The sequence below is a fragment of the Gallus gallus genome, chromosome 4 (assembly GCF_016699485.2).
Source record: "Gallus gallus isolate bGalGal1 chromosome 4, bGalGal1.mat.broiler.GRCg7b, whole genome shotgun sequence".
Classification (NCBI taxonomy): Eukaryota; Metazoa; Chordata; class Aves; order Galliformes; family Phasianidae; genus Gallus; species Gallus gallus.
Genome location: NC_052535.1, coordinates 8,562,377 through 8,575,200, shown reverse-complemented (window position 1 = coordinate 8,575,200; position 12,824 = coordinate 8,562,377). Strand labels below are relative to the sequence as shown.

The 12,824-nt window shown below is 34.1% G+C and overlaps 1 protein-coding gene across 1 annotated transcript in view; it reads right to left on the bottom strand.

The window, feature by feature from the left end:
• Nucleotides 1-228: 228 nt before the first annotated feature.
• The window catches only part of CHM (CHM, Rab escort protein 1), a 59,391-nt gene continuing 46,795 nt past the window's right edge, over nt 229-12,824 (bottom strand). Inside the window, exons 12-15 of the mRNA NM_001031119.2 lie at nt 12,381-12,477; nt 9,974-10,072; nt 6,500-6,666; nt 229-2,336 (exon numbers count right to left, since the gene is read on the bottom strand). Of these exons, the coding sequence (NP_001026290.2) occupies nt 2,130-2,336; nt 6,500-6,666; nt 9,974-10,072; nt 12,381-12,477 (570 nt within the window). The 3' untranslated portion in view covers nt 229-2,129. The remainder of the gene's footprint in view (nt 2,337-6,499; nt 6,667-9,973; nt 10,073-12,380; nt 12,478-12,824) is intronic.

The following is a 12,824-nucleotide window of genomic DNA, read 5'->3' as shown; positions in this document are numbered from 1 at the left end:
CTAAAATCACATTTGCAGGATTACCAAACTTTGCTTCACATGGATATCAAATACTAAGCTGTTACTTTTTAAAAACTTGTTATGTTACGTAAACATACTGTCAACACACATTAAACTTCAATCATATTACAGTTGGCAATATGCTGAAAGTAAAAACAAAATTATCAGAAAGGTTCTGCTAGCAAATGAATGGCTTTTCTTGTTTGGTTGAAAGAAAACACACAAAAATGCACTTGCAAGCAAACCTTTAATTTTCATCAGACAATTTCCTTGTAAGCACAGAAAATGAAAAATTCAACTATGATCCCCACTACCAAAAGACAAACAGGCACTAGGTCCTCCACTTCTTTTACAGATTTTTAGATGTTAAATACAATTACCAGATACTCGTGCTTTCCAATACACACAAAGTAATTACAGTTAACAAAGAGTAAGTCTGCTTAATACTATAATATATATAACTGCTCAACCACAAGCATCCAGAGATAACTGTTCTTTAACAGTGGTAACATTTTAATGACATTTTTCTGGGGTCTTTGGGATTATATGCACAACAGTGCCTATCCAATATGCAAAGAAGGTAAGTACTAAAAAACTAGCTTTTGAAATGCAAATTGGACAATGTATTATGATGCAAGACAAAAGTTAACTATATCAGTCATGCTGTAAAAAAATAAATAAATTAACCTTTATGGCATGAAGCCACTTTAAAGGCAGGCACATGCACTTTAAAACTGTACAAAAATTTGGTTGTGTCAAGTTCAGACAATGCTGAATATTCATCATTCAATGGCATTTTTGTTTACACACTATTTAAGCACTGCTAGAACTATATCTAAGTTCAGGTACAAGCTTAAACTCTGGCTCATCATAATTCACTGATCTCTATATTTAGACACATTGTTAATCTGGTGTATGTTTTAATGTAAATCTTAAAATAAATGCTAAATTGTTTTTCATAATCTGAATGTATCATTTCAAGCATTGTTCAGAAGAAGTCCAAGTCTATCCTGGTCATTTACAACAGCTTTCTCATTCTGTAATTCTTCATACAAACTACTGTTATAAATAGTTTAATAAATTTCACTGTATAAATGGTTTATAATTATCGTTACAAAACACAGCATGTACAGCTATCACACTAGTTTTAACCCCATGAACTGGGATCAATACAAACCTTTAGAATTAGCAGTTGAACCTTCTCCTCAGCAGGTTTACCTTCTATGCAGGAAAACTTCAGTTCATCGCTAAAATGCTCAGACATCATACTTGCCAAAAACTAATTACTGGCTTATCAGAGCTCCAAACACTACCATAAGTCCAAGGAAGGCAACGATAGTTATGCTCAGTCCATGAGTTTGAATTTTGTTGGGAAGTCTAGCATTGAGTTTGAATTGTGCTACAGAAAATTAAGTGTCTGGTAAAAATGTGTGATTATGCAATCTTCTAAGAGAAAAACATTCTGAACGTGAAACTGTTCCCTGTGAGGAACATCCTTTGTACTATACTTATTTCTAATCATGGCTTCAGTTTCAAAACCACTAATTTTTTTTTTCCCCACTGTGCAAATTAAACATGACATCTTATATATTCTAAAGCCATTCCAGAACCATCAATATTATTGCCTAAAGTTTCTTTCCTAAAAAGCAATCTGAATTACAGATAATGAAGCTAACGCTGAACTAGCACAGGCACAATGACTTTTAGTAGAGCTCTGACAGTTTATAAAAGAAGGTGATCCTCTTACTAGGTAAGCAACCTTTTACAACCTTTCAGTTAGTTTTGACTTCGCTGTCTAAAAGATGAAGAGTCTTTCCAAGATGTAAACCAAAACCAAATTATCCCAACAAATAATTAATTATATTTTAACATCTTAAACTCAAATACTTTGTTTCATGATTTTTACTTTATTTCAGCGATTAACACCCATGGACCAGTTACACTTATGAATTTATTGAGAAATAGCTATTAATGAAGCTATTTGAATAAGAAAGATTATTCAAGCTAAGGAAAGTAGGGCAATCACAAATAGTATCACCATGGTTTTTTTTAACTTTTAACTTTTTTTTTTGCCCTTATTCCCTTTAACTTCTGTCAAGTGCCTCTTCTGCTAAGAGAACAGAGCTAATTCATTCCTCAATATGCTCTTTAACAGCAGTACTACTACCTCTGCTACTGCTTTCCTGAAGTGAGGATTCAGGTTTTGTCTCTGGTGAATTATTGAATCCTGTCTCTTCTGATGCAATCTCATCTTCATCATAAATAATATCTTCTGGATTTGGTGGTGCTGGACAAAATTCCTCTGTAGGAAACATTTCCTGGAAAATAGTCTCGGCCTATTAAAGAAAACAAACACAATAGAACAACTTTACCTTGAGATGTAATATCTTATGTAAGTATTGTGCAGACATTTAAATCATCTGTTCTTTCAGATCAATACTGCCTTACTATTTCGGCAGTTTTGTAAACATGTTCTGCAGCTGTCGAAAAAACACAACTTTTCCACTACAAAAATATCTCTAACTCCAGTTCAACTCAAAGGGATGGGAAAGGCAATTTTAGTTCTCACTGCTCTCATCTGTTTTTTATTGTTAATAGGCAATAAATTACATGAGTTGCCTTTACACAGAGTCTGTTTTGCCTACGACAGTAACTGGTGAGTTATCTTCTTGTCCTTATCTCAATCCATGAACTTTTTTTCCATAGTATTTTCTCTCCCTGTCCTTCTGAGGAGGGAGAGGGAGAGCGGCACAGTGCTGCTGAGCTCCCTACTGAAGTTAAACCACCACAACGCCCATCAAGGTTTTCTTTTCCAACTCCTTGGATTCCATGGCAAATGGAGACAACTGATACAGGCACCAGTTACTTTCTTCAAAGGCACAGGAACACTGTCTCTCAGTTTTGCCTGTTTAGTAAACTATTCTCCAGAAGTAACTCATGATGAGAGTTCCCATATGGTCAACAATACAGGTAATTTTTATATCGATACTATTTGCAGACACCACACCAAAAAAGCTGTCAAGTAGGGTCAGTTACTGCCAACTGCTAAGGCTGATTACACAATGTGGACTCCTGGACAAGGGGAAATTGTTTTCAGATTAATACAGCATTGAGCATGTACCAAACAGCTTTCTGTGATAAACCTGACTGCTCACCAGTAGTGGATTTGTATCACTAGTGAATGAATGTAGGGGTCCATTATTAAATGCTTAAATGACCCTGCGTACTCCCAGCTCAATTGCATTTTTCACTCTGCTTCCTATATTTCACTTTTCCATACCCATTCATAACTTTAAAAAAGCCATTTATATTAGCATGTGAATAAATATACAAAAATTATTTTATCTACTTCAAAAACATGGTTTTGCAATTTAAAAACTCTGCCTAGTAAGTCTGGAAGACAAAGGAGAGCAAATGTCCAAAGTCTCATAAAGGTACATTTCTGAATGTGAGAGAAATATTTCAAGGCTCCACTTATCCTTGAAACATTGAAAACATATTTGAATTACTATACATAATAGAATATCGATGAAAAATGCCATATTTTGCACTAAGCACATGAAAAACCAGAGCATATAAACATTTCCAGTTGCATTTCTGAACAATTTTTTAGCCTCCAATTAGTCATAGAACAAAAATGGTCAAATAATTATGAGGTTGAACACGGAAAGAAATTCTCAGTATGCCATGTAGGACATCATGACATTGATTGTAATTGAACAATTTAATGGTACAGAGTGCTTTCAGGTCTGACAATTTTTTAAGTTAACCTTGCCCAGCTGAAGTCATGCAGAATAACTAATAACTTGACATATTCTTTATAATAGCATATTGATATTTACTGTAAGTAATTAAGTTAGTAAATAGCTCCTTCATAGTTAAGCGTACCAGAGGTTTAAGTGCACATCTGATAATGCAGTAAGATGTACGCATGTGAAGCACCTGCACAGATATTCCAATTTACAACTGTCAAATTGCTTAAAGTTGAATAAAAGTATGTTTTATTACTGCTTTACTTCATCCTAACTACTCAGACTGATCAATATTATTAAACTAACATTACAATAAAAATTTATCACTAAGTTAAAATAAAACAAGCATTAAGTAATCTGTGTACTGATCTGCAAATGGGTAATCATTATTTGTAAGGTGAGGTAGCACAATAAATGTACCATCAATACATTCCAAGAACCTAACAGATAGAAATTAGTAATAACGAATGACAATAACGAAAAAAATAGCGAAGAGAATTGGTTAGCTTGGAAAACTGCATACAATTTATCCCCAAAACTAACACACACTCTTTTGAAGAATATATTTATTAATAGCTTTCTAATCCATGAATTTGTAACTAATGCACATCTAGAGATTTCCACTAGCTGCTAGAAAAATGAATGCTATTTGGGAGCAGAGGGCACACCAGATTTCGTGTCTATCTCCCTCCTCCACTTGTCTCAGAGGTACGTGCACAGTAGATAGGAAGGGTATGTTCTAACTGCCTTACATTCACTTGGTCTTAACATACACTCCTTGCTTCTCTTTCCCCCATCATGACTTTTAATCACAAACATGTTTACGCTAAGATAATTTTCACTCAAATCAGTGACTGTCTGTTTCAAAATCTAAAACAGGTTCAAAAACCCCTAACTTCTACTCTTTCTGGAAGCCAGAGACTCAGGCTCTTTTCGACTTTTTCTCCTCTGATATGCATTCAGTTAAATTCTATGTGAAATCTGTTGACCATCACTGAGATAAAGGCAAACTACAACAATTATGCTGCTTACAAACAGCTTAATCTACTCATTAGTCAGAAATGGAGCATTTAAGATAGAACAAAGCTGAATGCTAGAAAAGGTGGCCATCTGAATTGTAAATAGGCTGTTCAACAAATATAAAAAACAAGATTTTAAACCACTTTTAGCTTGTAGTGATTCAAGTTATCTTGAAAAAAATCTCATTTAAAAAAGGATTCATTTACAATTTAAAACTGCTATCATAATAATTGTCTTGCATTATTTTTTGTCTTTACAATCCTTTATCCTATGAGGAGGCAAATTATTGCCTTGTAAAGCAAAATGAAGGGTACTATTAGCCCTTAATTACACTGTTCTGACCCTACAGTTCAGACTATGTCAGCCTTTACATTTTAAACTCTTATTTTAAGAGGTTTATGACTTAGTCATAAAAAAAAATCCTGCAACTAGTTAGAAGATAGCATGTACATTCTCTGAACAGAGCCATTAAAAAAACAGCTTTAAAAGTGAGTAGTGCCAGTTAATACTACAAAGACGTAAAAATGTTCTCTCAGATCAGGTCTGAAAGCACCCTGACATCACAGTAACTGCTGTGGCAGATTTGCCTAAGAATTTCTATTTTCCTTGTCAAAACTGGTTTTTGAGTGGAAGAGCAAAGGAGAAGCAACCCTGCAGTCTTCTTCTGTTGACTGAGTCATAATCTGCATGCTCTCAAGATGTTGTCTTTTTCTGTTCAATAGTAGTTGGGAAGGCATAAAAAAGTTGTTCAATGTGAAATACTTAGCAAATTTCTAAGTATGCACCCCTGATGATCTCGTGTTCCTGCATACTCCACCTACAGTCAACACAAAAGGCAGCTACTTCACAATTTCTCCACCTACCTTTTTTTCCATGGAGCTTTCACTTCTAACCTTTCACATTCCAAAAAGTACTGTTTTGTCTCTATTTGAGTACTGGTGTGTTATATCTACTACCAGGCAAGCTGCAAGTGGTTGTCAATTCAGGATTCCAGTTAGGTGAAAATAGATACACAGACATCCAAATACTGAGAAATGAAAGTTAGAACTGGATGTGACTTGGTGCCAAATAGTATCTCAAGGTTGTAAGTAGAGTGAGATTCCCTTCAACACTTTCAGAGACACGACTGCACTATAAATTTTTTTATACAGTGGTACTAAAGTAAAGGCAAGGTAAGCTGAGACAGATAGCTTAACATAACTGACTAGTAATTATGCTGTTTCCTTGCCCCAATAGGTTCTGGGTTTGTGGCTAAATCCTATAGGTATTAAACTACTTTGACATCTTTTCCAAGTTGAACTGTAAACAGGATTTTCTGACTTGTCATTTATACTGCTTCTCTACAATTTTCTCCTTTAGCCTGACACACAAAAGACTACACATTTTAGAGAGCTGTACCGCTGAAATAACAGTTTTAAAGCAAGTAACAATTCTACCAAGAACATCATCTTCAGGTACTGCTGCTTTCTAAATTCTCTATTATACCTTTTTGGTTTAACCATCTGCTACTCCTAATGTCAATACACTAACTGCCCTTTTCTGAAGTTTCTTCCATTCTCAATTCCACTGACATGCACTTTGTCTGCCCAGTTGTGAAGCTTTACAGATATGTTATTGCTTACTTACCAAAAGGCAGGATAACCCAGAAGAAAAACAGACTGCACTGTACTTCAAATTAAAATTCTGCATTAAAAAAAACAACAAAAAAAAACAGTGGTTCTACTAACCTGTTTGACAGCACAGTCATTTCCTAAAGCTGAGTCTGGGCCGGAACAGACATACACATTTGAGGGTAAGCCACTGTATGAATTTCTGTCAATTCCTGAAGAATCTCTCATGTTAAAATATAGTGCCCAGAGGACTCTAGGCTTTTCCAGTACTTCATCTTCAGTTTCTGTACAAAAAAAAAAAAAAAAGGTTTCTCATAGTATTTATGTGTAATAGAAGAAATAAGAAATACATAATCTAGCACATAAAAAGTCAGTTAATTAACACAAAATTACCATAATATATGGCAAGCATAAAAATGTATTTTTAAATGATTTAATTATACTTTCCATTGTTTTCAGAAATACTCCTTCATTATACTTCTGTCTCCCACAGGTATGTAAATCCTACTTGTTCTGTACTCAATACGTCACAGAAGAACACATTATCACCTGAATGAATAGTAACAAGAAGCCCAAGAGGCTCAGTCTACATGTAACCATTTTACACTTCATGATATCTAGTTTATTCTGGACAAATTCCATGAGCAAATGATGGACTGAATGAGTCCTCCAAACCAAAGCTGCACTGAATAGTCAAAGACATTTGTCATGCATACTTTCCCCCCCCTCATATAATAGTTTATCTTTGCATGGGAACTCTTTCCATTATGGACTTCTGTGTGCTTAAAGGTTGGGATTCCTCAAGCCAATCTGAGGAGACTAGCCAATGCTCACAGTTTAAACAAATGACATTTAAATAAAAATCAGAAAAGAATACTCCTCATATTAATTGCAGATAAATAATTACCTAATACCAGAAACACTCTGAGATATGCAACACGTAAAGTCTCTCTACTTCGGAAATATATGAAAATGATTCATTAATTTATATTTATCTACACTTGTTGTGCACTTGTACTGTGTTACAATACTTGTACACATAATGAATACAAGATGACCATAAACTGTGTCTTGATTAGTCATCGCTTACACCTTCTTGCAGTTACTTTGCACGTTCATATAATTCCTCTGCACACTGGCAAAAAACAAAAACAAAAACCTCTTGGAAGATGGAGGTCACTTTCTAACAGTGCAGAATGCAACAAACAATATAATTTCTAGGCTTAATAGATATGATTTGTTTGGCATATTTGCTGCCCCCCATTTTTGCTGTTTTAGATCCTCTAAAATAAATGAAGCCTGTAAAAGACCTAATGAGATTTACTTCTTTCCAAGAAAACAAACTACAAGGTAACAACATTCAAAACAGTATTTTAAAACAGTTGAATTAGGAAAAAAAAAGATAAAGCTACACAACTCCATTAGTACCTTTTTATAACTGTCAAATACTTTTTTTTTTTTTTAAGTGCTAAACATCTTGAATAATTTGAAATATAAATTAAATTCATCAGCCTGTGAAAGTCTGAGTCTTAATACAGGGCAAGATGCTCTTTAATATATTTAAAAGTTCACGTTGCTCATAAAAGTAACTTCTTCCTCATTTAGGCAGGAAAATGAATGGAGTCCTCTTCTCCAGGTGACTTTGCCTCTTTGACCTGCCATGGCCCAGTGCTCACTTTATCTGGTGATTCATTTTCAATAACTCCAACAGTATTTGTTCTGACATTTTAATTAAAATACGACCACTACCTCATCCTGATGATAAAAAGGCCTATGTGTCAGTGAAAACTAGCTTTTCAGTGCCTCAGTGCACCTGAGGACCCCATGATCACACAGTTTCTACAGAAGAATTTCAGTCAGGTTCTAAACAATATATCATTTCAAAACTGGATCACTTTAAACATTAAGATTAATGTTATCTCCCCTCCCCCAATGCGTAGAAGATGCTAAACTGCAAGCTAATCTTTTCTTCACCAATTGATTCTTCAAAATACATGGCACCGTGTTGAAAATTTAAGATATATTTTAAAGGTTAACGGCTTGAAATCAGCAGGCTTTAAATTAACTAACACAAACATGAAAAGCACCTGCAGCGCGTTTTTTACTTGCAAACTCTAGCTGTAAATAACTTATTTCTCTTATATAGGCTCTTGTACTACAAATCTACTAAAAAATCTACATCTTTGGAACATCAAAATAAAGCTTGCATTTCCTGTAAACAAAAAGGTAGGAAAAGGGTTTTATTTAACACTGTTATTGTACAACAGTAGGGAACAACAAGCTACTTGCTTTTTTACTAAAAGAGGAAAAAAACAGGTAAAAAAAACACAGAAAAGCAAGATTATGAGAAACAGAAACCAACTCTTCACAAAACATTTTTGTTGTTACAGAAATCCGAGAGGAAAAATAAAGACTATGTACATAAAAGAATGTGTTTGGTTGGTTTTTTTTTTTCCCCAATATGAGAAAATTCTAACTCACAAAGTGACCTGGAGTGAAGCTTTTAGAGCAACTATTATAAGCAAACAGATTGTGTTTTATCTACTAACCCTACTAACTTGTGTATATACAATCAAACACTTCTATGGACAGGGGAGTATTGCTTTCTCATAGTAGAACTACAATTTGCTACATTTCAGAACAAGCAGACATTTTAGAAAGACTGTGTCAGGGTTAGAAAATAGCAGCAGCTTCTAAACAAACGTTACCTGTTATATGAGCACTCATCAAAAATACAATTAAATTCAAGATCATGAGACTAAATTTCAAGTATTTCTGTAAAAGTAGCTCTAAGTATCTCAGAGATGACTGCTTTGTCAACAGCTACTTTGGGACTGAGAAACTGTCCATTTCACAGTCAAAAGTTCATCAAAGTAGCTGGCAAAATTTCTCAAATGTAGGACTAAATAATTACTGGAAATGACTGGAAATCTCCCTTCTCAGTAACAACGCAGTGCATAAAACTTCACACTTCCACTGCTTACAGCAGAATCCAGAGAATTTCATAAATAGTGAACAAGGAAGCACTTGAAGACAGAAGGGATAAGTAACAGCATTAGGATAGTAAAAGGCAGATGAAAAGTAAAGAAGACTGCAGCACTGAGCACATCTGGCAGCTGCAGGAAAGAAGCAGATAACTTCTGGGGTTTTGTGACATTTTATTATTCATTTATTTATTCATTTATCTATCACAGAGAAGTGATAAAAATCACTAAAAACTGGATAGTTTGGCAAAAATAGAAGGTGCACAAATAGTTCATTTCTTTACTGAGCCTTTGAAAGATGTGCTGAGGAGCAAATATATTTCCATGGGGGAAAAAGTATTAAGCATTAGAAGAGTCCTAGACACTTAAATCTACGATCCTTGTACATAAAAGGTACACTGCAGCTGAAGAACATTTGGAACATTGCATCATGAAATATAAGAAACATGACATCTGCCTAATCATAATCTCACTCTCAACAGATTCCTTTGCTTTGAAATGCTGTCATCTAAGTAGCAGCTCACCACATATGCTCATTCTGATGATGGATTCAGATGTTCAGTAATAGCTATGTCCTATTTTTCATATAATACATAGTTATTTTTACCTTTTTCTGTTTCAGCATTTAAACTGAATAACTTCTGTACAACAGGCTCTAAATCTTCCCTTGCAGTTTTTGTTGATGGACAGGTTAAATGGACTAAATCTGTGAAAGAGAACACAAATTAATTACAACCGCCAGTATGCAGATATATAAATACCATCTCCAATTCTTAAAGAGGTATAGTAGGCTGTTAGAAGTCACTGCTCTTCATATAAATCACTTCCCTTTAGCCCAGATTAGGACTGCATTATGTAAAACACACTGTATATATATCACACAAATTTCCTTAAGAGGTTTATCACTGAAACTCTGTACAAAATTAAGAAGGAACCAAACCTGCAGGATGAAATATTTTAAAACAAGTACTAAATATGAGCTCATGTACACATACTTAAATACTAATTTCCATTCCGAAGTAATGTTACCAGATTACTTAAAAATTACAAAAACCCCACAAAACATGAATTTCTCATGCCATCCTCCAACATACAACATGCGAATCATACTCATTCAAACTCATTCTTCCTAGTTCTTGAGTACACCAGGTACCAGTGTCCCAATAACTGCCTTTCACCCATGAATGTTATAGTTATACTCTCACATTCACATAAATTGGAGATCAAAGTACAATTTAACAGCAGTACTACAGAGTAAGAGAATATTGTTCTATGAATAGGTGACTGCTAATATCAGGAAAAGCAGAACTATGAAAGAACAAATTCATATTTTCAATTAATGATATCTAGAAACTTGAAGAACGTAGTCCTTGACAATTGAGCAGTTCAGCAACATACTTAACGCACAAATACCAGTACCTTAATCAACACCCTTCAATAATGGCTAAATTGGGACAGAGTAGGAATTTGGAATTTTACTCTGCCAGCTTAGGCTACTCACAGTAACTTAAATTACTGTGGTGCACAGGCAGTGACAATGAAAAGTCTTCTTGTATCGTTAACTAAATGTTTACAACTACAAACACTGTAACACAACCTATTCTTTCTCTTCTTCCAACAAAACAAAACACCCAGCTCTCAATCATTAAAGTTCATGATTTACTTCCTGCAACATCTTTTTTTATTACCATTAAGGTTATGGCTATGAGTTACAGTCATCAGTATATATTTTGATTATATTTGATTTACTCAGGTATAACTGCATTAGTTACAGTGGTTGCCAACATTTGTCTTCAAGTAATTCTTCCAGCAAGAAGAACGATGAGTTCAGTTCATGATTTCATCATTACAGTCTCAATTTTTAGGGCAAGTGAAGGAGTTTGGTTCCACTCAACTGGCAATACAGATTATGTGCCTGTCGTTTATGCGGTGTGATGAAAGAGCACTTTATTTGTAAACTTATCTTAAATAATTGCTCAAAAAAGAAATCAGTCAGATTAAAAGCTATTTACAGATAATTACGTGCAAGTTTGTTTTAAAAAAAACCATATAAATATTTTCCATAACTAGAACTGAGCTATTTCTAAAATACAACTCATTTCAATACATAAAAGATAAACTTCATTAAATAATGTAGCAGATTTTGTGAAGGAGTTCAAGGAAAAATTATGTCAACATCTATGTAACTGAACCCACAGCTTTGTGCTTACATGCTTTTTTTCAGAAACACGAAAATACTTTGGGTGTTTTTTGGCAATTCAATTACAGTGCTAAGAGAAATTCTTGACAGAAAAATTATAGAAAACCAGCCATGTCTAAGTTAAAAAAAAAATCCTCACATTTTGATTCTACAGTCTCTAGAATCTTGGTTACAGTGGAGGAGTAACAAGCTCCCAGAGCTCTCCACTAACGTATCTGCCATTTGTTGAATCTTTAGTAGCCTTAATAATCTTGCAGAATAAACAAAACATACGATGTGGAATTTTGTACACTGCAAAAAAATACACTGCAATCAGAAAAAAAAAGTTGGTACTAATTTATAATTACTGTAAAGCAAACAGAACTGTATCCCATTATTAATAAAACTGCAACTTTCAAGTTCGTTTGCCACGATTGTAAAAGCAGTGCTTAATTTTGATCTTAATTAGGAACAGAAACAACATATCTCATTGCCATGAGAAACACAACAGTATTTTTAAAGATATCATTACTGTGTAGAAATTTAAACAAAGACAAAATGAGTGCAACAAGAGTCTTGTATGATGCTTCTTAAGTACTGAATTACTACAAAAAACAGACAGTGGGCCATTTCTCTTAACTGGCGATAACAATTAAACTTAGTAGACTTTTCTCAAATAACAAGTTACCTAACGACCAGGTAACAAAGGAATTAAAATTTTGTTAAAATTTTAAAATTAAAAATTTAGTAAAAATTTCTTAAAATTTTATTCCAGAGTTGACAGTCAAAAGAAGAAACACAATTAAGATTACATATACCGCATGTATATACTTACACGTGTCCTTCATGCACGTCATAGTTGAGGAACACAGCTCAATGACACAAACTGCTGGTTGTCCTAAATCCACTGGAGGCACCATCAAAATAGAAACCTACCAAGCAGAAAGAGAAAAGTCTGAATATGAAGCTGATTTGTAAAGCAATTTCATCTAGGCTGTATTTACTTATACTAAAATATTACAGACCGCAACTCCTACTAACTTTTACCAATTTAAATAAAAGAGGTTTGGTATCCATCATATTGCAAGTAAACCACAATATTAAGAAATCACTGGTAATTATGAGATCTGCCCTGTAGCAGAGTTCAGAACACAAAAAAAAACATTTATGCTACCCAGGCATAGGTATACACAATGAATTACAGAAAGTTACTGAAAGATAAACCTATTACAAAATACAGAGTTTTAATACCTCTAACACTTCCACAAAAAACAGACAG